Below are 25,814 nucleotides of genomic sequence, written 5' to 3'. Positions count from 1 at the left end.
CAGGCAAGGCAGTGATTGGCCATCATCCCTTCCAGACCAACATTTTAGTTAATTGATCTCGTAATGCCCCTGGGGGAAATTTTCTTTGGAGACTTTTTTTCACCCTATCCATAAATGTGGCCAAGTCCTCAGATGGTTTTTGAGTAATACTCATAAGGGGGGTTTCAGAGGGTCCCTCATCAAGCTTTTTCCATGCCGCCAAGCCCAGTGCCCTGACCTAGTCCCTATACGAATATATGGGTCAGGCCTGTGGAGTGCCTGTAGCATGTTGATCAGAGATACCAGAGAGCATCCCAAAAGTTATTGGCACAGGGGGCTGTTGGTTTTGGTTTCTTTCTGCCTATGCATGGCACTCATCTCTAAAATAGGCCCTGACTAGATTTTTCCAATCTTGGGTTATACAAGGTTGATGGGCAAGTCCCTGTAATAGGGTCTCAGCCCAAGGAGAGTTGGGTCCATCCTCCGAGACTGCCTTTTTAAGCTCTTTAAGGTTTTGAGCTTCCCACGGATACCAAGCAGCAGGGCGATTGCCCCCAGGATTTAGAATGGGAAATAAAAAAGTAGCTTTATTTGCTGGCAGTTTGGCAGCTGAATATGAAGGAGGGGCCAAGGGGGTCCAGAAAGGGTTAGTCGATGGAGGAGGTCCCCCGGAAGGCCAGGGAGCACTCTCAAAAGGATCGAGTGAGGAGTATAAAGATGTATCCTCTTTCGGGGTTTTTATAGCTATATCTCCAGGAGGAGTAGCCAGATCAGCCTGTATATTATCTTTTCCTTCTGTCTATTGTTTATGTTTGGCTAGTCTTGGAGGGAAGCAGTCCTTGAGGGCCGAGATTGTAGGGAGGACCTCTGAGGGGAGTATTTGACCCTTCTCCACATGTGCCCGACAAACAAGGGCCTCCACCATATCCCATGTGTCCCAGTCAAAGAGATTTCCTAGTGGCAGCCATGGCGCCAGCTTGAAAAGGCAATCCCAGGTCTGTCGAGCCTAATTATCAGTCAAATTAAGCCCTCTACTCTTTAGGAGTACCCTGAGAGATGTTGGGCTCCTTCCTGCACAGGTAGTGCCGAGGGAAGAACCAGGCCTGCTGGTTCCTCCCTAGGGGTTGAGGGGATGACAAGCATTGGACAACCCAGAAACCTCTCCTGGCCACCGGAGAAAAACCACACTGAGTCGAGAGTCCTTTTAAAGCAGGAACTCACTTTATTGTTATAGGCGGGTGTTTATATAATGTTGAGAAAGAAGGCGGAGACTTTAGGGTGGGGTGAGATGTAAGGGCCAATAGCATACCACGAACTTTGAGATGATTGGTTGTAAGCATGCATGAGAGGGGGACTCTAACATCCTATGCAGAAGTGGCAGGCCAGGGCCATTTGGCCCCCTGCTGAGTTCTAAGTGCCCACAGGCAGGAATTCTAATTTCCTGTGTGGAAATAGCAGGCCACATGCCATTTGACCCAGTCATAGCTGGGTGGAGGCAGTTAGGCTAAGGAAGTTCCACTAGGCCTCACATCCAGGCCTCTCAAGGCCCAACAACTGGGAATAGAAGGAACATATCTCAACATAATAAAAGCTATTTATGACAAGCCTACAGCCAACATATTACTAATTGGGGAAAAACTGGAAGCATTTCCACTAAAATCAGGAACAAGACAAGGGTGTCCACTGCCGCCACTTTTATTTAATATAGTTTTGGAAGTCTTAGCCATAGCAATAAGACAAGAGACACACATAAAAGGGATACAAATTGGAAAGGAAGAGATCAAGTTATCATTATTTGCAGATGACAAGATTCAATACATAAAGGACCCTAAAGACTCTACTAGCAAACTGTTAGAGCTGATAAAAACCTACAGCCATGTAGCAGGATACAAAATAAATACACAGAAATCAGTAGCCTTCATATATGCTAACAACAAATACGCAGAGGATGAAATCAGAGAATCACTCCCATTCACAATTGCATCAAAAAAAAAAAGAAAAAAAAAAACAGAATAATGTACCTTGGAATAAACCTAACCAAGGAAGTAAAGAATCTCTACAATGAGAACTTTAAAACACTCAAGCGAGAAATTGCAGAAGACACTGGAAAGTGGAGAAACATCCCTTGTTCCCGGATTGGAAGAAGCAATACTGTGAAAATGGCAATCTTACCAAAAGCAATCTACATATTTAATACAACCCCTATCAAAATTCCAAAAGCATTCTTCATGGAAATAGAAAAAATAATCCAAAAATTCATTTGGAATCACAAAAATTCTCAAATATCTAAAATAACACTAAGCAACAAAAATAAGGCTGGTGGTATCACCATACCTGATTTTAACCTATACTACAGAGCCATAGTAACAAAAACAGTATGGTACTGGCACAAAACCAGACATGTAGATCAGTGGAACAGAATAGAGGACCCAGATGTAAGCCCAAATAGCTATAGCCACCTGATATTTGACAAAAATGCCAAAAGTACTCATTGGAGAAAAGACAGACTCTTCAGAAAATGGTGTTGGGAAAACTGGAGATATATATATATATACACACACACACATACATATGCAGAAGGATGAAAATAGATTCTTCTCTGTCTCCATGTACAAGAATTAAGTCCAAATGGATTAAAGACCTTAACATCAGATCTGAAACTCTGAAACTGCTAGAGGAAAAAGTAGGGGAAACCCTTTAACATATCGGTCGTGGGAAAGACTTTCTGAATATAACCCCAATTGCTCAGGCAATAAAACCACAGATTAATCACTGGGACCTCTGAAAGGCCCAAGAATTCAGAAGCTCAGAAATACTATCACGCTCCAAGGGGAGCTTAAGCGGGCTCCCTGCATACCTCAAACTCCAGGCTTTACTCTGTTGGAAGCAAGTAAAGAATCCCTCTTCTCATTATATCAGAGCCCGCTCCTAATATAAAACTAGGTAAAAGGCATGAGATAGCCCTCGAGGATGGGAAATGAGTAATGAAGTGAACCACTTATTTGGTTTCTGTAAATAGCCTGCACTATAAGCCTTACACTATAAGCCTTAATAGCCCACACTGTTAGCCTTAGTAGCTCACACCATAAGCTATAACAGCCTGTCTCAGACCACCAAGGTCACAGGAGGCTGATACCATACTCTGCTACTCCCACCCAAGGACCTGCGCAAATACTGACCACCAAGGTCATAAACTAATTGGCTTAGAAACTATGGGGTGGCACAAACTGACTGGCTAACACCCTGCGGGGCTCCTAATATTATAAAATGATTGGTCTAATGCACAGGCTTTGTTAGAAACCCTATAAAAACTGTCCTGTTCCTGCATTCAGGGCTCTGCAGTCCTCTACCCCTGTGAGGTGTACGACTGTGGGCCCCAGCGCGCTCGGAATAAAATCCTCTTGCAGTTTGCATCAAGACCGCTTCTCGTGAGTGATTTGGGGTGTCGCCTAATCTGGGCAGAGTGTGGGGGCCCCCTGCGGGGGTTTTTTCCTACACCTCATGAAATTACAAAGATTTTGCACTGCAAAGGACACAGTGAAAAAAGCAAAGAGGCATCCCACAGAATGGGAAAATATCTTCGCCAGCTATATATCTGATAGAGGATTAATATCTAGGATATACAAAGAACTCAAAAAGTTAAATAATAAGGAATCAAACATGCCATACAAAAAATGGCTATGGAGCTGGTAGAGGATTGATATCTAGGATATACAAAGAACTCAAAAAGTTAAATAATAAGCAATCAAACAAGCCAATCAAAAAATGGGCTATGGGCATCCGCCGCCGCGCCGCCGCTAGCTACCGGCTCCGCGTGGCACGAGCCAGGAGCCTCTCTCTTTCCCACCTCCCCCTTCCACGGTGGGCAGACAGGAGGGAGGGAGGGAGCCGCGAGGCCAGCCTCCATGGAGAGCGGCGGGTGCCCGGGCAGAGGCGGCGCTTCCCTCCCGGCCCCCGGGTTCCAGTGATCGGCGTTCTCGTCCTCCACCGCGTCGCCGGCGTGTTCGGCGCCCCGACTCGTCTCGGCCCTCGTCGTCGTCGTCCGCGGCGGGGTGGCGGCGGCCGGGTCCCCACGGCATCGGCCGGAGCCGCTGCAGCCTCAGCAGCCGGAGCCGCAGCCACCGCCGCCGCCGCCGCCGCCGCTGCTGGAGCCCGGCTCTATGATGAAGTTCAAGCCCAACCAGACGCGGACTTAGAACTGCTAGGGCTTCAAGAAGCCAGCGGCATGCCTGTGCTTCCTCAGGGAGCAGGAGGACGAGGTGTTGCTGGTGAGTTGCAGCAGTCGGTACCCAGACCAGTGGATTGTCCCAGGAGGGGGAATGGAGCCTGAAGGGGAGCCTGGCGGTGCTGCTGTGAGGGAAGTTTATGAAGAGGCTGGAGTCAAAGGAAAATTAGGAAGACTCCTTGGCATATTTGAGAATCAAGACCGAAAGCACAGAACATATGTTTATGTTCTTACAGTCACTGAAATATTAGAAGATTGGGAAGACTCTGTTAATACAGGAAGGAAGAGAGAGTGGTTCAAAGTAGAAGATGCCATCAAAGTTCTCCAGTGTCATAAACCTGTCCATGCAGAATATCTGGAAAAACTGAAGCTGGGTTCTCCAGCCAATGGAAACTCTACAGTTGCCTCCCTTCCAGATAACAATGCTTTGTTTGTGACTGCTGCACAGACCTCTGGAGTGCCATCTAGTGTAAGATAGAGAGAATGGGGAAACCCTCCCCTCCCAGGTCCTGTCACTTTCCTTGTCCCACATCTGAAAGCTGCTGGCAGACCTTCTGAATTTGCCATGCAGGGATTTCAGTTTGCATGTATTTTTAAGCAACAAGACTGTAAAAATAGTGTAAGAAGCCAAAGCCATGTGGATTTTTTTCAATGCCTTAATTGCACCCTCTATATTATTTGGGGTTTTTTTGAGCATTTTTCACTTTTTGTCCACTTGACATCAGTCTATGGTTTATTTCACCAGATTGAATTGCTTGTGGGTATATATTCTCCTTAATTTCTCATTCACAGCATCAACAAATCTTTCTGTAGTGAGAATTCATAAGATATTCTTGGTATTAAAGACATTTCCATCCCAAAACTTGGTTTTAAGATTAGTCAGTTTGTGTACTGCAGATTCAGGCTATTTTTTGTATGGTCCAATTGCTTTGAAAAGAGCTGCTTTTTTTAGGAGCTGTTGACTGAATGTTCACAACTGGTATTATGTCACTGTGAACCTAGTATGGCTATCTCCCCTAAAATGTATTTGTAATTCAACATGATATATAACTATAGAGTTGGTAATTTTTAGGGAAATATTGCTAGCAAAACGCATGTAGTAACTACATCTCATCCTGAAAATTATTCATGCAATTATTTTGTATGCTGTTTGTTGCCAATTCCTGTTTAAATTCCTTTTATGTGGATGGAATACCTTAGGACCCGACGGCCCTCAGTATTAATTGCACTTAAAATGCATTTTCAGTTTTCTAATTTGGTGACACTTTTAAGTTTTTTTTTTAACCAGTAACAGAATTGGACTGTAGCCTTGGGATGGCTGCATTACAGCTGACTAGAAGAGGCCTTCCTGTTTAGCTGCTAGAAGCCTGAGATTTGAATGTCTCCTGTCTTCTAGGGGGTCAGTGCTGGGTGCCACCTGACTGACAGCACTGACATGCGCTGAGGGTTGTTTCATGTTACACTTGCCTCTACACATACACAGAATTGACCGTCACATGGAAAGTATCTAGGTACCTGGTCTAAAACTCACACTCTTTAATGAGGTCACAAATGAAAGGGGTGGGGGAAATCCCTTGAAATGCAGAGTGAGGAGAGTGAAAGATCATTTTTTATGTAGACATTGTTAGCTTTTTGTAAATACCACTGTACCTGGCAAGCATAAAGTAGAAAGGTAGGTAAAGACATTTGTTCTGTAAGTTGTTAAAGTATAATTGCTGCTAAAAATAGTTCTTAAACTTAAGGAAAATTGGTGCCATTTTGGAAATGAGATCTTGTGCCATAAATGCAGCTGAACTAAATAAAAACATTAGTCCACAAACTAATGCTGTCAAAGGAATGAGTATATGTTAAATTATGTTGTATAATCAATCATGGCCATCCAGAATTTTTATATTTTTCTTTGTACAGAGGTTATGTATTCTGGATGTTTTTTAGAAAAGGAAACATTTTAAGACCTACAAATTGACTTTACCAGTCACCAGTGGGCTAATTATTTTCTCCGTAATCCCTGAAATTTCTCTAAATTACATACTTAACATAGAAACTGGATTGTTTTGTATATAAGACTCCTTCCACCTTAAATGCTTTCACAAGTATGTAGTTTCGTGTACATGATGTTCTTAGAGATAATAGTGCATGAACTCATTTTATAAACTCTCAGACTGTATTGTCATGTAAAATATGTACAGTATTAATGTCAACCATCTCTTAAAAGCTGGCCTATAAATATTGTTGTATAATTTCTCTGGTCAGAAACATTTGGACTAAGTAGTGCCACTTGGGTCAGGTTTTCTTCAGTGCCATTTAGCAGACAGTCTTAGTCTATGCAACTAGCAGAATGTCACTTTCAAACTTCACATCAGGGGTTCTTTACTGTTGTGGAGCCCAGTATATAGCAAAATTAGTGGGACAGCCCTAAGGACAGTTATTCTTCTTTTTTGTTCATTTTTTATTTATTTATTTGAGAGTAACAGACATAGAGAGAAAGACAGATGGAGGGAGAGAGAGAGAATGGGCCTGCCAGGGCTTCCAGCCACTGCAAACGAACTCCAGATGCGTGCACCCCCTTGTGCATCTGGCTAACGTGGGACCTGGGGAACCGAGCCTCGAACCAGGGTCCTTAGGCTTCACAGGCAAGCGCTTAACCGCTAAGCCATCTCTCCAGCCCAGGACAGTTATTCTTAAAGAAAGCCAACAACATTTCAGGCTAAGTAGTTGGATCTACTACATAATGTCTACTATCTCAACCCTCCAAAGTTTGTAGTGTTGAGACTGTTGTTTGTGCTTATTTGTGAGGTAGGTGAATAAAATTGGGCAGCTAAAATTTCAAGTTCCATGTGCCTAAGAAAAAAACAGAAAACAAGTTATTGTAAATTGACCCTGTCTGTGGTTTTTGTAAAGACATTGTAAAAAAAACAAGCACATGCCATCCAGTTCTTACCAAACATTGTTGTATAAATCAGAAAAGCTGAAGAGAAATGATTGTTGTACACACTGAATTGCTTTGCATGGTCTCATTTGAGATGGTCTCATTCTAACTGATGTAAGAATCTTGACTTTTTTACCTTTGGAAACATCAAATAAAAATGGAAACATGAAAAAAAAAAAGGGGCTATGGAGCTAAATAGAGAGTTCTCAAAGGAAGAAATACGAATGGCATATAAGCATCTAAAAAATGTTCTACGTCACTAGTCATCAGGAAATGCAGATTAAAACTACATTGAGATTCCATCTCACTCCTGTCAGATTGGCCACCATCATGAAAACAAATGATCATTGTCGCTTCTCAGTCCAAACAGCAGAAAGGAACGACGCCACACAACGTTCTTCTCAAAGCAGTTTATTCAGGAACCTTAACCACATGCCAAGAAAGAAAGAAATGAACCCTGAGCCCTTCCCAGTCTGTCCTTAAATCCCTAGCCTGCACCACTCACAGTCTGCCGCGTAAGTCTCTTCAATAGGCTCACGTCAGTAAAACGTCAGATGGTCTGATCTTGCATAGAAACGAGTCTGCACAGTGTGCACCACGGACGTGGCTATTCAAGGGTGTATAAGGAAGTCAGGTGCAAATCATACGACTTGGCAGCCATCCCAGGCGCCATCTTGGAATGGCTGCCACACCCACTCCCTACAATTCCCCCTTTTTTTAATTGTTTATGGCAGAGAGAATGCCTGTCTTAGGTTGCCCCCTGCGACAATGCTCCTTACCCGTCATGGGGAGTCAAACAGCATTGGTTTAATCCCTGTCTTAGGTTGGTAGCACGTCCAGGGAGTCTTACCTGTCTTTGACTACTTCTCTAGCATGCCAAGCCACACTTGAGGAGATTGTCCCATCTCCATCGCTGCAAATGCTTGTATAAGCAAGGCTTGATTCTTTTGTTGATGAACTCTCATGTTACATATGCACCAGAACACTAGGCAACTGATGAGGAGCAGGCATAGGGCTAACCCCCCCCAGTCCAGCCCATTCCTTCAGATGAGACATTGCTTAAAGAATCCAATTGGTTAATCCAGAAGCTAGAGAGGCATCCACTCTGGTTGAATTTATGTGGACAATGGACTGTCGCAGTTCTCTCAGCTTGGTATCCAGCTCGCGAGACCAATTACCTGTAAGATAGCTAGAAAGCTCTCGGGAAAGATTACCAGCAGCACTTGCATTATGGAAAGGAACAGAGGTTACACACAATCCTGGATAACGCCATTGGTACCCTGGCTGCGCTAACTCCATCAAAACATCCACTTGTTCCTGGACTAAATCTACTCTTTGATTAAGCAAAAGGATATCTGCTTTTAATTGGCTATTTATATTACCTTGCACATCTAAGGCCTCTGCTACTCCTGCTGACAGATTATTCAAGGTAGCCGCAGTCTGTACTGTAGTGGTTAACATCACTGCGGCGGCCGTGGCAGCAGTAGCTGACACAGCAATGGCTGTAATGATGGCTGCAGTAATGCCAAAATCTCTTTTAGATCTAAACAAGGTCACAGCAGAAGGAGCCTCCACAGGCCAGGGAACATACCGAGGCATGCGGGCAACAACAGCCAATTGATGCTCAGAAGCATTCCAGCACATCATATAAAAACAGGTATCATTACTACAATGTAAAACACTATCATTATGACTACCATTATATACTATAAAAACAAAAGGAGGCCACACACACACTGGCGTAGGCCAAAAGGAAATAGTCTGTCCAGGGCTCAGCTCTTGTACGGAGGCCCCAAAAGTTCCATTCCAACTAGAACTAGCATTTCCTATACCTCTGCCCGCAATCATCGCCATGGGCGATAAATCAGTACAGCTCTCATTTACACTGCACAAAAGCCAAACATCAAAGGGATTGCTATATATGGTCTGCATTGGGTTTTGTAGGTCCAATTATAACCTGCAAATGTATAATTATACATTGTTCCTATGTAGGGAGAAAAGGAAAAGGCATTTTTCACTGCCCAGCCAATGTTGCGAGATTGACACCCTGTCCATGAAGGTATATCAGTTCTACTGCCTCTGCAAAAGGGAGCCCACCTGGGCTGTGCAGGAATACTGGTATTGCCCTTGGCAACAAAAGCAGGACAAACTCCACACATCCAAATTGCATTTGCCTGAGTGGGGTTTTTAAAGGGCGAATCAAACCAAGCTCCAGTTTGATTATACAATTGAACACATGAGCTATCATGAGAAATATTAGTCACTAATTGAAAACATAAAACCCCCTTCAACTGCAATGTCAGAGGATCTTGCACCGGAGCAACCTCTCCATCCCAAGGCAAATAAGGCAACTGTAAGGAAGTATTGCTAACAAAAATCTAGGAAAACTTGTGCAGAATGTATCAAAGGAATAGGCTTAGGAAACACTGACAATATAACCCATCGTAATTCATCACTCTTTATCATGGGAAGCATCCACATCAGCAGGAGCACTTTCATGGCTAGCATAATCACAATCTTCAGACTGCACAACTCTGGTAAGTCGCTCTGGAACCCAAATCAGCTGTCGTTGATCCTGGGGAAACACACAAACAGAACCTCTTGCCCAGACCAACACGGGATCTGGGCCATTCTAGCAGCCTGTCAACACATCTTTCCACATTACCCTGCCTTTATTGGAGGAATCGGGATCAGCATGATGATCGGCAGCAGAGCGCCCCTGCTTATCTTCGGTCAAAAAATTTAGGATAAAAAGGGCAATAGCTAATCTTTCCCTTGGCGTACGGCCCGAGGCAATTCCCCCTCTTTGTTTAAAAAGACATTCTTTCAGGGTGCGATGAGCTCGCTCAAAAATTCCTTGTCCTTGGGGATTGTAAGGCAATCCATGATTAAGATGAACTCCCATCATTTTACAAAAGGATATAAAAGAGGCAGAAGCATATGCATGCCTGTTATCAGTTTTTAATTCTTTAGGCATACCCCAAGCACTCCAAGCTTCAAAACAATGTGCAATAACATGTCGTGCCTTCTCTCCTGAATGCAGGGAGGCGAACATAGCACCTGAAGCAGTATCTATAGAAACATGAATATATTTTAACTTCCAAAATTCAGACAAATGGGTTACATCCATTTGCCACACATGTAGAGGGTGCAAACCTCGAGGATTGACCCCTACACTTACTTGTGGTAAAAATGGAGCACAGGACTGGCATGATTTAACAATGTCTCTCACTTCCGCACGAGAAATACCAAAGCGTGAAGACAGGGTCTTAGAATTTACATGAAACTGTATGAAAATTTCAGACCAAATCAATGGAAGAAGAGGCTAAGAAAGCCATACAGGCCTTGGAAGCTTTATCCACTGCATCATTTCCTTCAGCCAAAGGTCCTGGCAATCCAGTATAAGCACCAATATGTTGTACAAAAAAGGGTGACATCCTATTCCAAATTAGTATTTGTAGTTTGGCAAGCAACTCTCCAATAATACATTTCAAATTAATCTTTCCTACTATTTCCAGGGATTTAAGAATATTTACAACATATTGACTATCAGATATTAAATTGAAGGAATTATGAAATTTTTCAAAAACAGTAATTACAATTTGCAATTCAATAACTTGAGGTGAGGCTGGAGGGAACTCAACTACAACTGGCTGAGATCCATTAACCATATATGCTCCACATCCTGTTTTTGAACCATCAGTAAAAATGACAGGACACTCTGCCAATGGATCCACACAAGTAACACGAGGAAATCCACAGGATGCATACTAACCAATTGTAAAATAAGATCTTTTGGAAAATGATTATCTATAAGACCATTAAAAGAACATCTTAAAACTGCCCAATCATCCATGGTTGCTGACAACACTTCAACCTGAGCTGAAGTATAAGGGACAAACAAAATTTCTGGTTGAGTTCCAAAATATTGGATACATTGTTGTATACCCATCATGGCCAGCTGGGCTACAGCTGTTGGGTAATGAGTAAGTGTTTTTGCTGGTGAAATCTTAGGATTCACCCAAAATAGGGGGGCCCCTTGCCATAACACTTCTGTAGGCTGACATTCAGTTTGTAAAATGCACAATACTATGGCCTTAGCTTCATCTCTATGCCTAAGGGCAGCCTTTTGTATACACTTTTCCACTAACTGCAAAGCTGCTCAAGCTACATCAGTAAGTTGTCTTGGGGAATTTTAATCTGAATCACCTGGCAGGATATCATATAATGGTTGCAGTTGTTTATTGGTCAGAGAAAGATAAGGCCTAACCCATTGAATATCCCCTAATAATTTTTGAAAATCATTCAAGGTGCGCAGTCCATCTGTATGAATTTGAACCTTCTGAGGAGTTACTTGTTCTGGTGTTATTCTAGTTCCTAAATAATTTACTACAGAATCCTTTTGCACCTTTTCTGGGGCTACAACCAAATGTTTCCTTTTCAATTGTAAAATAAGAAAACTATAAGTTTCATCAAGCATTACTTCCATGGGGGCAGCTATAAGAATATCATCCATGTAATGGTAACATTTAGCCTTGGGGAATTTTTCTCTAAACTCTTTTAAAGCATCATCAACATATAACTGACACAGGGTAGGGCTATTTGCCATTCCCTGTGGCAAAACAACCCATTCATATCTTTTATCAGGTTCTGTATGATTCAAAGGAACCATAAAGGCAAATCTTACTGTATCCTTTTGATGCAATGGAATGGAAAAGAAACAATTTTTAATATCCAAGACTATTACGGGCCATTGACTAGGCAATGCAGAAGGTAATGGTCATCCTCTCTGCACTGGTCCCATGACTATCATTTGCTTATTAATTTCTCTTAAATCATGTAAGAGCCTCCACTTTCCTGACTTTTTCTTTATGACAAAAATTGGAGTATTCCAGGGTGATGTGGATGGCTGCAAATGTCCTAATAATAGTTGCTCTTGCACCAGGCCTTGCACTGCTTGTCATTTCTCTGAGGGGAGTGGCCACTGAGGAACCTACACTGGGTCCTCAGATCTCCACGCTATGGGCAAAGCTTCCTCAGTGGCCCCTAGGAAAAACCCACTCCAGCTCGGTTCCGTTTTCCTGAATGAGCACGGGAGATGTTCTCCCTTGTAATCTTCATCCCAGTCCCTTTCCTGGAATATAGCCCATACTAGACATGATGTTGCATGACTGCAAGCTGTACTCTCCTTCATTGGTCAGCACAAATCCCATTTCTTGCATAAGATCTGTTCCCCACAGGGAAACAGGAACTCCTAGGACATAGGGCTGGAAAGTCCCAGAATGTCCCTCAATATCTTTCCAATGCAGAAGGCGGGAACTCATCTCAGGTTCCTGCGCATATCCTAATCCCCTTAGCAGCTGATCTGATCTCTGCCTGGGCCAGCCAGAAGGCCAATCTTTGCTACTGATAATACTGCAGTCAGCGCCAGTATCTAAAAGGCCAGAAATAGACTTGCCCTCAATAATCAGCTCCAGCAAAGGGTATGTATCAAGATTCAAGGAGCAGAATATGGCAGAGGTTCCTGTAGAACCAAACCCTTTTGCTCCTTGCTCAACATCCCTTGCCAGAAACTGATCATGGCAACTGGGTAAAATCAATAGCTGAGCTATTCTATCTCCAGGGGAAATGGCAGATACCCCTCTAGGGGAGGACACCATAACTTTTACCACTCTGGTATAATCCGGATCAATCACTCCAGGATGGATTATACCTTGCATAGTAACAGAGCTCCTCCCCAAAACCAAGCCCACTGTCTTAGGTGGTATTGGGCCATGAAAATCTGTCTCTATCAATTGAGGGTCCATTCGAGGTGTTAATATGAGTCTGGAGGTAGAACAGAGGTCAAGTCCTGCACTTCCTTTTGTTGCTCTCCGGGGCAACTCCACTGCATTGGAGGCCTCAGACTTGGCCAATTCTCGGCCACTACCCCATATATTTGAGGGCCCTGGGGCCGGGGGCCCCGTGTCAAGTTTTTTGGCCTGGCTCCACCATATCCAGTGCTCAACGGCTGTCCATTAATGTCTTTCACTGACCTGCTTTCATTTGCCCAATGGTTTCCTTTTCCACATCTAGGGCAAAGCCCAGGCACTTTTGGCTTAGGACTCCCTGAAATCTGTAATTTAGGACACTGTCGTTTCAAATGTCCTGGTTGCCCACATTTAAAACAATTGTTATTCTTGGGTCCACTTTTACCTTGGGTCAATTGCACGACTGCTGCAGCCAAACCAGTGTTTGAAAGGGGTCCTCCCAATTCTCTACATATTTTTATCCACACTTCTAATCCCTTACTCTTATATGGATTAATAGCCTGCCTACACTCCTTAGTACACTGCTCAAAAATTAATTGTTTCAGCAGCGGCATGGCTGTATCTGGGTCGCCAAATATCTTGCCTCCAGCCTCTACCATCCTGGCCTCAAAGTCAGCAAAAGGCTCTGTTGGCCCTTGGACAATTTTAGTTAAGTTCCCACCTACTTCTCCTCTATTTGGAAGAGATTTCCAGGCTCTAGTCCCTATCTTGTTGATCTGTTCATACACCTGTAGAGGGTAATTATTCTGGAGGTTGGCAAACCGACCCTGCCCCATTAACATATCCTGGTCCCAGGCAGCTTGGCCATTCGCATTATTCACAGCCGCCTGCTCTGCTGCCAGCTCCATATAAAAGACTTTCCAATCTAAGTATTGACCAGGAGATAGACAGGCTCTAGCAAGATTTTGCCAATCACTGGGAGTCATGCAATATCGATGGAGAGATTCTAATTGGGCTACCACATAGGCAGCGATAATGCCATAGGCTCGAACCCCTTCAGCTAACCTTTGAATAATTTTCCAATCAAGTGGCTCATGATAGTGGTTACCTTGGGCATCCTGAAATACAGGAAAACACTGAGCTCGTAGCTCCCTCCAAACCTCGGGGTGCAAACTCCATCCCGAAACTCCATTAGGAGCGTACGGAGGCGGACGTGGCAGTCCTGGTGCTGAAGGTTCTACTTTTAGTTTCACTCTTCCTAAACTTTCAGCTATGCTTTCAAGCTCATCTTCAGAGACCTCCTCATCGGCAGAACTCTCAGCAGCCTCAGATCTCTGCGACCGTTCCTCTCTTAACTGCTCCAACGCCTCTGTGCCCTTTTCTAGTTCTGCTCCGCAGCCCTCCTTATCCTCTATAAAATTCCTAACTAGCTCCCAAACTGGCAGCACCCCGGTCAGCAGTATGCCCTGCTCTTCAGAAAACTTTAAATCCTTCCCTAGCTTCTCCCAACTGGGTGCCATAAGATGTCCTGATACTGAAAACCAAGGCGCAACTTCATCAACCGCCCGTAAAAATTTCTCAACAGTAGCTTTCTTAAGGCCAACTCCTTTCGCTTTTAAAAGACTTCAGAGCGCCTGACTGACTGAACTGGCAGAAGATGTATTTCCCATAGTGCTTGTGCAACTTGTCCCTCAATTGGGAACCTTATTGTCTCTTGCCAAGAACTTGCCCTCATCCCACTTACCTGGGAACTTACCAGCTAGCTGCCCTGACTGCGATGAGTTCTGAACGTCCCCGTACGGGCCACCACTTGTCGCTTCTCAGTCCGACCAGCAGAAAGGAATGATGCCACACAATGTTCTTCTCAAAGCAGTTTATTCAGGAACCTTAACCGCATGCCAAGAAAGAAAGAAATGAACCCTGAGCCCTTCCCAGTCTGTCCTTAAATCCCTAGCCTGCACCACTCACAGTCTGCCCTGTAAGTCTCTTCAATAGGCTCATGTCAGTAAAACGTCAGATGGTCTGATCTTGCATAGCAACAAGTCTGAGCAGTGCGCACCGCGGATGTGGCTATTCAGGGGTGTATAAGGAAGTCAGGTGCAAATCATACGACTTGGCAGCCGTCCCGGGCACCATCTTGGAATGGCTGCCACACCCGCTCCCTACAGATAATAAATGTTGGCAGGGATGTGGAAAAAGAGGAACCCTTCTACACTGCTGGTGGGAATGCAATCTGGTCCAGCCATTGTGGAAATCAGTGTGGAGGTGTAAGACCCCCAAAACGAGGACCCCATGATCTTCCCAGATATGGCGACACCCCAAATCACTCACGAGAAGCGGTCTTGATGCAAACTGCAAGAGGATTTTATTCCAAGCGCGCTGGAGCTCACAGTCGTACACCGCACAGGGGTAGAGGACTGCAGAGCCCTGAATGCAGGAACAGGACAGTTTTTATAGGGTTTTTAACAAAGCCTGTGCATTAGACCAATCAGTCTCCTATGACCTTGGTGGTCAGCATTTGCGCAGGTCCTTGGGTGGGAGTAGCAGAATGTGGTATCAGTCTCCTATGACCTTGGAGGTCAGCATTTGCGCAGGTCCTTGGGTGGGGGTAGCAGAGTGTGGTATCAGTCTATGACCTTGGTGGTCTGAGGCAGGCTGTTATGGCTTATGGTGCGGGCTACTAAGGCTTACGGTGTGGGCTATTAAGGCTTATGGTGCAGGCTATTTACAGAAACCAAATAAGTGGTTTACTTTATTATTCATTTCCCATCCTTGAGGGCTATCTCATGCCCTTTTTACCTAGTTTTATATTAGGAGTGGGCTCTGATATAATAAGAAGAGGGATTATTTACTTGCTTTCAACAGAGAGTAAAGCCTGGAGTTTGAGTTTGAGCTTAAGCTCCTTTTGGAGCGTGATAGTATTTCTGGGCTTCTGAATTCTTGGGCCTTTCAGAGGTTCCTAAAACAGCTAAAGATTGATCTACCATATGACCCAGATATAGCACTCCTAGGCATATATCCAAAGGAATCATCTCATTTCCTTAGAAGTACGTGTTCAACCATGTGTATTGCTGCTCAATTTATAATAGCTGGGAAATGGAACCAGCCTAGATGTCCCTCAACTGATGAGTGGATAATGAAGATGTGGCACATTTATACAATGGAGTTATACTCAGCAGTCAAGAAAAATGAAGTTATGAAATCTGCAGGAAAATGGATGGATCTGGAAAGGATTATATTAAGTGAGGTAACCCAGGCCCAGAAAGCCAAGTGCCACATGTTCTCTCTCATATGTGGATCCTAGCTACAGATGATTGGGCTTCTCTGTGAGAATGAAAATACTTGGTAGCAGAGGCCAGTAAGTTAAAAAGGAGACATAAAGGGAAGAGAAAGGAAGGGAGGAGGGTACTTAATAGGTTGTTATTGTATATATGTAAGTACAATGATTGAGATGGGGAGGTAATATGATGGAGAATGGAATTTCAAAGGGGAAAGTGGGGGGGGGGGAATTACCATGGGATATTTTTTTAGAATCATGGAAAATGCTAATAAAATTTTTTTAAAAAATAAAAGAAAAGAAACAGGGCTGGGGAGATGCCTTAGAGGTTAAGGCACTTGCCTGAGAAGCCTAAGCACCCATGTTCACTCTCTCTCCAGATCCCATGTAAGGCAGATGCACATGGTGAGGCAAGTGCAAGTTTACATATGTCCACTAAGGGGTGGAACAATCTGGAGTTCATTCACAGTGGCTGAGGCCCTTATACACCAACCCTCCCACCCAGTTTGCTCTCTCTAAAATAAATAAATAAATAAAACATAAAATCATGAAAAAAAAAAAAAGAGAATGATTAGCCAGGCCTGTAATCTCACCTTCTCAGCAGAGAAGCAATCAGATCACAAGTTTAAGGCTTACTTAGGTGACAAAGTGATTTCAAGACCAGCTTGGGCAGTTTAGCAAGATCTTACCTCAAAATAAAAATAAAAGGTAAAGGGCTGGGAATGTGGTGGAGTACTTGTCTAGCATAAATAATGGCCCTGGGGTCAATCTCCCAGTACTGCTATTTTTAAAATTTCTTTAGTGTTATTATTTATTTATTTATTGAAAGAAGAGACAGACCGACAGAGAGTGAGTACAGGTGTACCAAGGTCTTCTGCCACTGCAAAATGAACTCTAGACATTTGTGCCACTTTGTTCATCTGTCTTTATGTGGATGCTGGATAATTGAACTATGCTACCAGGCTTTGCAATTAAGCACCGTTTTAAAAAAAAATACTTATTTTTGCTTGTTTTTTCAAGCTAGGTTCTCACACTAGCCCAGGTTAACTTGGAATTCACTATAGTCTCAGGCTGGTCTTGAACTCACAGTGATCCCCCTACATCGGCCTCACAAGTGCTGGGATTAAAGGCATGGGCCACCATGTCCATCTTAAAATTAATATTTTTGTTGATTTATTTGAGAGAGAGAGAGACAAAGAGACAAGAAGAGAGAGAGTGTGTGTGTGTGTGTGAGCATAGGCATGTCAGGGCTGCCTGCCACGCCAATGAATTGCAGACACATGTGTCACTTTATACATCTGGCTTTTTGTAGGTACTGGGGAATTGAACCTGGGCCATCAGGCTGTGCATGCAAGTGCCTTGAACTGCTTGGTCATCTCTCTTGCCACAATTAAAAAAAAAAATTGAAGAAAGTGGGCTGGGGAGATTTCTCAGTGGTTAAAGACCCTTGCTTCCAAAGCCTGCCAACTTGGGTTCCATTCCCCAGTGCTCATGTAAAGCCAGATGCACAAAAGAACAAAGCTGCATTTCTCAAAGAATGGTCTAATGAGTCCTATTGTGAGAACAAACCAGGGGCTGTTTCAAATGAAAGGCTTTGGGTTGTTTGTTTTTATTTGATTTTTAAGAGCAGAGTTGGGGTTTTATTAATAATTAGAAAGAAAAGAAAAGCACTCAAGAAGAGAATAAAAGCACACTGAGCTTTCCAAAGAACAGTGCCAGAAAGCCCAGTGTGGTAGCTTGTGCCAATAATCCCAAAACTCAGGAGGCTGAAGCAGATCACCATGTTTTAGGACAGCCTGGTCTAGAAAATGAGTTTCATGTCAACGTGGGTTAGGGTGAGACCCTGCCTCAACTTCTCCTCCTTCCCCAAAATAGAAGAGTCACAGAAAGAAAGGTATACTAAAGTTTGGATATGGGCTCTTCAAAAGAGTCATTATATTTTATTTTACGACAGGGTCTCATATAGGTCAGGTTGGTCCCCAATTCATGATGTGGCTTATGATAACCTTGAGCTGCTTCTGATCCTTCTGTCCTCAGCCTCCTGAGTACTGGGATTATAAATATATGGCCACTACTCCCAGTTTATTATTATTATTTGTTGTTGCTGTTGTTGTTTTCCAAGGTAGAGTCTCACTCTAGCACAGGCTGACCTGGTGGCCTCAAACTCATGGCAATTCTACCTCTGCCTCCCGAGTGCTGGTCTTAAAGGCATGTGCCACGGTGCCAGGCCACCATTCCCAGTTTTATGTGGTTCTGGTGATGGAGCCCAGGGCTTTGTGCATGCACAGCAAGCACTCTACCAACTGTGCTACACAACCAGCCCAGTGTGTATATATTGTGATATATTGAATTACCTCTGTAATTTGACAATACTTTAAATAACATTCCTGTTTATGTCTCCTAATATATTGTTTTTCCCCACATTGGTTCAAGCATCAATTGTTTAGTCAAAAATTATATATGTATGTATGTATGTATGTATGTATATTCAGGGTTTTGAGTAGCTTTGATGATTGCTTATAATCCTAGCTAGCACTTGGTCATCTTTGGCTACATAGGGAGTTCCAGATCAGCCTGGGATACACAAAACCCATCTCCAAAACCCAAAAGAGAACAAAACAAAAAGGGCGGGGGGGCCTGGAAATATATACTCAGTGATAGAATGCTTTCCTGATATACAACAAGGCCCTGAATTCTATCCCTAGCACTGAAAATAAAATAAAATTGAAAATCAAAAAGTATAAAAAACCCAAAAATGTAATGATTAAGAGAAACTGGGTGAATTTTACAGTATTATTGTATTTGTATTACATATTTTGTATTTATATTCATACAGTGTAGTAATGTATATTATTCCTTACAAGTGAATCTAAAATTATTTCAAACTATTGTTCCTGTAAGCCTCCCAAGTGCTGAAATTACAGACATGTGTCCACCACATGCAGCTGAGAGTTTTATTCATTTGTAGTGGTACTGGGGAAGAAACCCCAGCCTCTCACCACTGAGCTCCATCTCAGACAGTGTTTTCTTAAGACACAGTATCATTCTGTAGCCATGGCTGGCCTGGAACTCACTATGTAGCCCAGGTTAGTCTGCAGCAGTGCTCCTGCCTCAGTCTTCTGAGTGACAGGTTTGCAAGTATTGCAGCACCACTGGCCTCGGCCCCGTAGACTAGGACTCCTATACGGATCTTAAGAACTTGTTACCACCACAGGCTACGTCTCCATTAGTGGAGTACTGAGCAGATGACCAAGAGCGACTAGGAGCCTCTCCATAGGTTATAGGTTATCTCTGTGTCTTATTAGGAGTCCACCTGGGAGGCTTCATCCCATACTAAGTGTGTAAGCGCGAGCGGGAAGACACTTTGCTTACTAGTGGAGAGGAGGCTGGCGGGGTTCTCAGGCCTTGCGCGATGGTTTCAGGTTTCAGTGGCCCGCGCACCCCGCCGCTGGGCGAGCCCGCAGGCGGCGACCGCCAAGGGGCCCAGACCACACAGCCACAGCCGCGGGCTCTGCGCTCCTGGCCGCGGTCGCGGAGGGTCGCGCAGCCATTGGCTCTCCGCTGAGCAGCGACGCCTGCAAGCCCGCGCCCACCCCTGCAGCCCCGCGGACCCTGGAGCTCCGCGAAGACCCCGAGCTGCCCGCTACCTCTTTCGACTGTGCCGTGTGCCTGGAAACGTCCCACCTGTCGGTGCGGACCCGCTGCGGACCCGGTGGGGGATGCCCAGATTGAGCGCATGGGACACGGCCTCAGGGATGCCTCGGGACAGGTGGGGAAAACGTCCAGTGGCGGGGAGGCGTCGGGCATGATTTCCAGACCGCAGAGCCGGGCTCTTGCCACACACAGTGACCCTGCTAGAGTTTGGTGACTGGGCTTTGCCATCCTATTACCTGAAAGCCCAAGTAATTTTTTTTCCTGAAGTCCGGTGCACATGTTCCTGAGCTCCCCAAAGGCTGATCTCTGGTGCAGATTATCCTTCTACTCCCACCTCCGCGTCCTGAACAGATGCGCGCGCACGCATAAATGCGCACCCCCCCCACCCCCCACCACCACCAAGATCGTCCTAGCCAGCTGGAGCATGAGAGTGGTTTTCTGAAAGACTTTGGAGCTTAACTGGTTAGGGCGGGGCTTGGGGCTAGAACGTTAGTCCCAAGCCAGCTAACTGGGCCTCTAAGAACCAGCTACGAAATAACAGGTTGCACTCCACCAAACAACTTTCTTGAAAATCACGTGCTGTTTGATTAAGACTTACAGGCGGTCACTATAAAGCAGTAGTGGTTTCTAAGAAGGATTTATAAACAAAGTCCCTGTATGTAATGGATGTGTCTGCAGGATATGTTTAAGAAACTAGGGTTGGGCCAATTTGGGGTCACTGTTTACTTAGGAGGACTTTGTTTTGTGATGGTGTCATGGGTGTGAGTTGTGTGCGTGTGAGCGCATGCGTACATGCATAGATTAGTAGGTAAGCCTAATTAATATTGGCTCTGTCCAGTGAACTAACCATAGTATGACGACGCACCAGAGCAAAATGGCTTGTTGGAGCTTTTGCCTTACCATTAAAAAAAAAAAAAAAATGGCATACATGACATAAGTGCATATGCTCAGAGATGTTTTTTTTGTTTGTTTGTTTGTTTTTTCTTGTTTTAAAATTTTATTATTATTTATTTATTTGAGAGCAACAGACACAGAGAGAAAGACAGATAGAGGGAGAGAGAGAGAATGGGCGCGCCAGGGCTTCCAGCCTCTGCAAATGATCTCCAGACGTGTGCGTCCCCTTGTGCATCTGGCTAACGTGGGACCTGGGGAACCGAGCCTCGAACCGGGGTCCTTTGGCTTCACAGGCAAGCGCTTAACCGCTAAGCCACCTCTCCAGCCCCAGAGATGTTTTTAAAAGCACTCATATGCTGACCTCCAATGGCTCCCTCCCCAAGAAGCAGTTTCCCCTGTGCCCATCAGTGAGCTGGGGGGAGACACTTGTGCTGCTCACATACACACCACACAGTCAAGATTGCTCTGGGCATTATTTTGTGCTGCATTTTCAGGGCTTTTATTTATTTATTTATTTTTTCTACTTTGTACTTTAAACTCTAGGCTTCAGTTCACCTCTTTTCTAGTTAGTTCTAGTTAGTTCCTTCCCAGCTGTCCCAAAGTAGCTATTTGACATACTATCCAAAGGCCATTGTGAGAGCCCAGGTGCTGTTGTTTAACAGTATAAAGCACATTGATTAGTTCAGGGCAACGCTTGCCTAAAGAGAATCACACTTATTTTTATCATTTACTTCTTTTGAACAGGGTCTCATGTAGGCTAGGCCTCAAACTTGCTGAGAGGGCGACCTTCTGATCCTCCTATCTCATCTTCTGAGTGCTGAGATGGCAGGCATGTGCCACCATGCCAGGATCTAAGCCAGGGTTTTATGCATGCTAGTAGTAGGCAAGCACTCTACAATCTGAGCTCTATCCCAAGCTTCCTGTTTATTCCTATTTATTACTTTGTGTGGTGGGGGTGGGGGTGCTGGGAATGGACTCCAGAGCCATTATATACATGTATATATATAGTGTAGATTTTTAGTGATGATAGTAACAAGTTCACTAAGTTCATTAAGTTCACATCATTAGGCTGGAAGTCACTCAAATAATGAAACCTAACTCTTCCATGAGACCAAAGGACCCCTCCACTTGTCTGCAGCAATGTCCTCCACCCCCAGCAGCCAGGTTCTCCCCTGCCACTCACCAAGAAGTGAAGGCTGTGATGCCCAGTCCCCATGACTAACCTGTGACACAGCAACCTCTTGGACAGAGTCTTTATAAAGAGGCTAAGAATGTTGGGCTAAGAAGAACTGACATCCTACAGCTAGAGCAGCTTTCATCTAGCCCCAGGGGACATTCACAGCAGAATAGCCTAGAAGGATTCAGAACAGAGCACCTTTTAACCAGTGCAGCTTTATCAGTAAACATACCCAGTACAGCTCCTCTTCCTCTGCATGTTTTCCAAGATGGCTCTAAGCCTGTCCTCCTTCCATAATTCAGAACACATTAATACTCAGACACCTAGACGCCCAGTGAGCCCAACTCCCAGTGATAGGAATATGTCCAAGGAGAGGTGACTCCCACAACCCCATCCTTCTTACAAACTTAAATCCCCTCACCCTCCAAAGAGCTCTAGAAACCACTCAGGACCAGCCTAGCCTCTCACTAGACTTCTGAAACTTGAATGGGTATAGGATCCACAAGGGATCTCGGGAGCAGACACACTTTTCTATTAGAGATGTGTTTGTGTTAGTGTACACTCATTTTGTGTTTGTCATCCTGGACCATCAAGGAGAAAAGCCTGACCTTGGTGGGACCACAGACTTGTGATTGCTGGGAACAGGTGGGCACCTCTTTCTTATAGCACTCAAAGTTGGAGTGGTAGAGCTCACTGTTCAGGGCCACACAGATCCTCTGACAGGAAGAGAAGCTAAAAGTGTTAGGTGCAATGATAGACTGGACCCCAGGCAGCTCTGTGAAAGTTCACCTTGCAATCCTGAAGGTGATAGAGCTTCTCTGTTGTATGATAAGCTCAGACTTGATCTACCTTCTGGTGAGTCTGACCCAGGATCCATAGTAGGGATAAAGAACTCTTAGACATAAGGCAGGTGAAACAGAGGTGGTTGTGCATAGGACACAGAGAAGAACAGCAGCACTACTACATCTTGCTTATCTTGGGTGCTGGAACACTCATTCAGGCTGACAACAGACACATCAGCGGTAGTTGGAGTCTTTTCTTAGCCAGGAGGGCAGGCACCATGTCCATCCAATATGTGAGCAAACAGTAGATTTCCAATAATGACCCTCTGTCTAACTAAAAGGACAGGAAGGTAAAGGGGAAAGAGCACAGAAGGACATTTTTGGGACCCCATTGATGGTCTTTGAATTCTAGAATGAGCTCAGAGGCATAAGGGGCAATTGATACCCAAGCCCATAGCTTTATCAAGGGAGTTCCCAAGAAAGAAACTACTTCCAAGTGGAGAAACCAGTTACTATGCAGCAACTGGACACTTTTAGATGTGAGGGTAAAGCCATGTTGCCTGGTAGAAAAAAATCTCATTTACTGGCAAGGCAGAATGTCAGTAGGACACCCAAGGGCTACACCCAGTTAAAGTGCATGTACCAAAATGCTAGAACCAAAAGACCAGAGATCAACCAAGAGCTGCCTCTCCACCACCACCACAACCAACCTCCATCTTGCCACTCACAGACTTTTTTTTTTTTTTTTTTTGAGGCAGGATCTCACTCTAGCCCAGGTTGCCCTCCAACATGGATCCTCCTTTCTGAGCCTCCTGAGTGCTGGGATTATATGCCTGAGCTATCACACCTAGCAAGTCCAGGGTCCTATGCATGCTAGACAAGTGGCCCACCACTGAGCTACAATCATGGCATTTAGATCTAATCTTTATTGTATCAAAGCTTTAAGTTGTTCCAAGGATGATCAATGAACTTTGAGAACCATCTTTAAGACTGGAAGGGGAGCTTTGCTGTTGTAATTCTCATTCTGCCTAGAGACAGTTTTCCAGGTTTTGAGTTTGAACATCAGAATTTATTGTTTACAGTGCTCTTGCTTCTAGAAAGAATAATATAAATTTACAAAATGTTATTTTTTTGTTTAATTTTTTTTCTTTGTTAAAGTGAATAGGAAGCCAGCAACTGGAAAAAGTCATAAACTAGCATAACAAGGCTGGATAAATTGTCTTCCCTTGCTTAACTGTTCTTTGTTTTGACAAATCTATATCCACTGTTCTGGTTGTGGGCAGAATTTCCCTATTCCTGCGTTGGCCAACTTACTTGAGCCCCTTCCACTTTATAAATGTTAACCAAGTCCCTTTTGCACTGGCAACTGTGAGTGCTGTTTGCTATTTGCATATTCTAAGTGAATTATTCTTTTCCAATGAACTTAAGTTGGAAAATGAGGAAATGCAAGTGAACTATTGTATTAGTCAGGGTTCTCTAGAGGAACAGAATTACTAGAATGAATTATTTTATAAAGGGAATTTATTGGATTAGCTTACAGTAGTCCAATAGCAGTTGCAGGCCTGAGAATCACCGAACCTGGTAACTGCTCAGTCCACATGGCCAGATGCCTCAGCAGTCCCGACCGGCACTGCAGATGGTGCCGGAAAACCTGGAGGCCTCCTGAGGAGCCGGAAAGCCTGGAGGCTTCCTGAGGAGCCGCTGGGTTTCGATCCACGTGGGTCTTCAGTTGATGTTGGTCTTTAGTCCGCACTGGTCTTCAATCCATGCTAGAAGGTAGGGAGCAGCTCCGGCAGCCAAGTGGAAGGAAGGAAGGAAAAAAGGGAACTCTTCTACCCAGAGCTTCCTTATATCAAGTCCCTCTCTGAGCGGGACCGCCCACTCTGGGGGAAGGGCTCACCCTGGGAGAAAGACCTCCTCCTTTAGTTGATCCTTCCTAGAAGCAGCCTCTGGATTACTAAACAGATCAAGTTGACAACACCTTAACTATCACAACTATCTATTTTCATTGTCTCATATTGAAGCTGAATTCTGTATGGTGTTTATTGTGTTATTTGTGCGAGTTTGGGTTTACAACCCGCCCCCCCTTTTTTTGTGGTTTTTCAGGGTAGGGTCTCATTCTAGCCCAGGCAGACCTGGAATTCACTATGTAGTCTCAGGGTAGCCTTGAACACCAGTGATCCTCCTACCTCTGCCTCCCAAGTGCAGGGACTAAAGGCGTGCCCCACCACACCCAGCTATAAACCCATTTTAACTGGAACAAACAAAATAATTATACCAGCACTCTGGATGAATGTGTACATTGATGCTTTGTAAATTCAGTTGTGAGACAGTAGAAACAGGTTATACAAAGCTGGATTTGAAGTTCGTTGCCTCCATTAGCATCTTATGACCAAGTTGTTTGATCTCTGTGAATATCAGTTTCTTTCTTTGTAAAATGGTGAGATATGAACATATTTCTAATATTTCTAATAAAGGAATCCTATAAGAAATGCTGAGGACTGAGGTCAATAGTAGAATGCTTGCTTAACAAACACCAGGCCTTGGAGTTGTTTCCCAGTGGCTACATAAAAACAGGAATAGGGGCTGGTGAGATGGCTCAGGGGTTAAAGACACTTGCAAAGTCTGCTGGCCAGGATTCAATTCCCCACCTACTCCCCTTCCCACCTCCTCTGCTTAAGACAGAACCAGATGGGTGTTCATTTGCAACATCAAGACCACACACACACACACACACACACACATAAATAAAATTTAAGAAAAGGAATAAGAACATTTCAAAACATTATTTCTAGGGTTAAGGAGATGGCTAAGTGGTTAAGGCACTTGCCTGCAAAGCCTAATGACCCAGGTTCAATTCCCCAGTACCCACACAAAACTAAATGCACAAAGTGATGCATTCATCTGGAGTTTGTTTGCAATGGCTACAGGTCTTAGTGTGTCCATTCTCTCTTTGTGTCTCTTTTTCTGTCTGTCTCTCTTGAAAATAAATAAATAATAACTTTCTCTCTCTCTCTCTCTCTCTCTCTCTCTCTCTCTCTCTCTGTGTGTGTGTGTGTGTGTGTGTGTGTGTGTAGACCAGGGTGTCTTGCTACTGCAAATGAACACCAAATTCATGTGCCTTAGATGAGTGCTAGGGAATTGAAC

At 44.2% G+C, this 25,814-nt stretch overlaps 2 protein-coding genes across 3 annotated transcripts in view; one reads left to right on the top strand and one right to left on the bottom strand.

Moving 5' to 3' along the window:
* The first annotated feature begins 4,173 nt into the window (after positions 1-4,173).
* Positions 4,174-6,637, top strand: LOC123455086 (diphosphoinositol polyphosphate phosphohydrolase 2-like). Its single transcript, XM_045135013.1, has one exon. The coding sequence runs from the start codon at positions 4,299-4,301 to the stop codon at positions 4,680-4,682; it is 384 nt and encodes a 127-aa protein (XP_044990948.1). The 5' UTR covers positions 4,174-4,298; the 3' UTR covers positions 4,683-6,637.
* Positions 6,638-7,600: 963 nt separating this feature from the next.
* Positions 7,601-25,814, bottom strand: part of LOC123455094 — a 59,855-nt gene continuing 41,641 nt past the window's right edge. The window contains exons 2-3 of one of the 2 annotated variants that reach the window (XM_045135168.1): positions 14,628-14,769; positions 7,601-9,708 (exon numbers count right to left, since the gene is read on the bottom strand). In XM_045135168.1, coding sequence (XP_044991103.1) covers positions 8,193-9,065 — 873 coding nt within the window. In that variant the 5' untranslated portion in view covers positions 9,066-9,708; positions 14,628-14,769 and the 3' untranslated portion in view covers positions 7,601-8,192. The remainder of the gene's footprint in view (positions 9,709-14,627; positions 14,770-25,814) is intronic. The other variant, XM_045135167.1, reaches the window with a different exon arrangement.

The sequence above is a fragment of the Jaculus jaculus genome, chromosome 15, assembly GCF_020740685.1.
Source record: "Jaculus jaculus isolate mJacJac1 chromosome 15, mJacJac1.mat.Y.cur, whole genome shotgun sequence".
NCBI classification, from domain to species: domain Eukaryota; kingdom Metazoa; phylum Chordata; class Mammalia; order Rodentia; family Dipodidae; genus Jaculus; species Jaculus jaculus.
The sequence above is the reverse complement of the archived record's forward strand: the minus strand, read 5'-3'. Positions and strand labels throughout refer to the sequence as shown.

Coding starts and splice junctions, on each gene's coding strand:
- LOC123455086 (XM_045135013.1), top strand. CDS start 4,299: ATGGAGCCTGAAGGGGAGCCTGGCGGTGCTGCTGTGAGGGAAGTTTAT.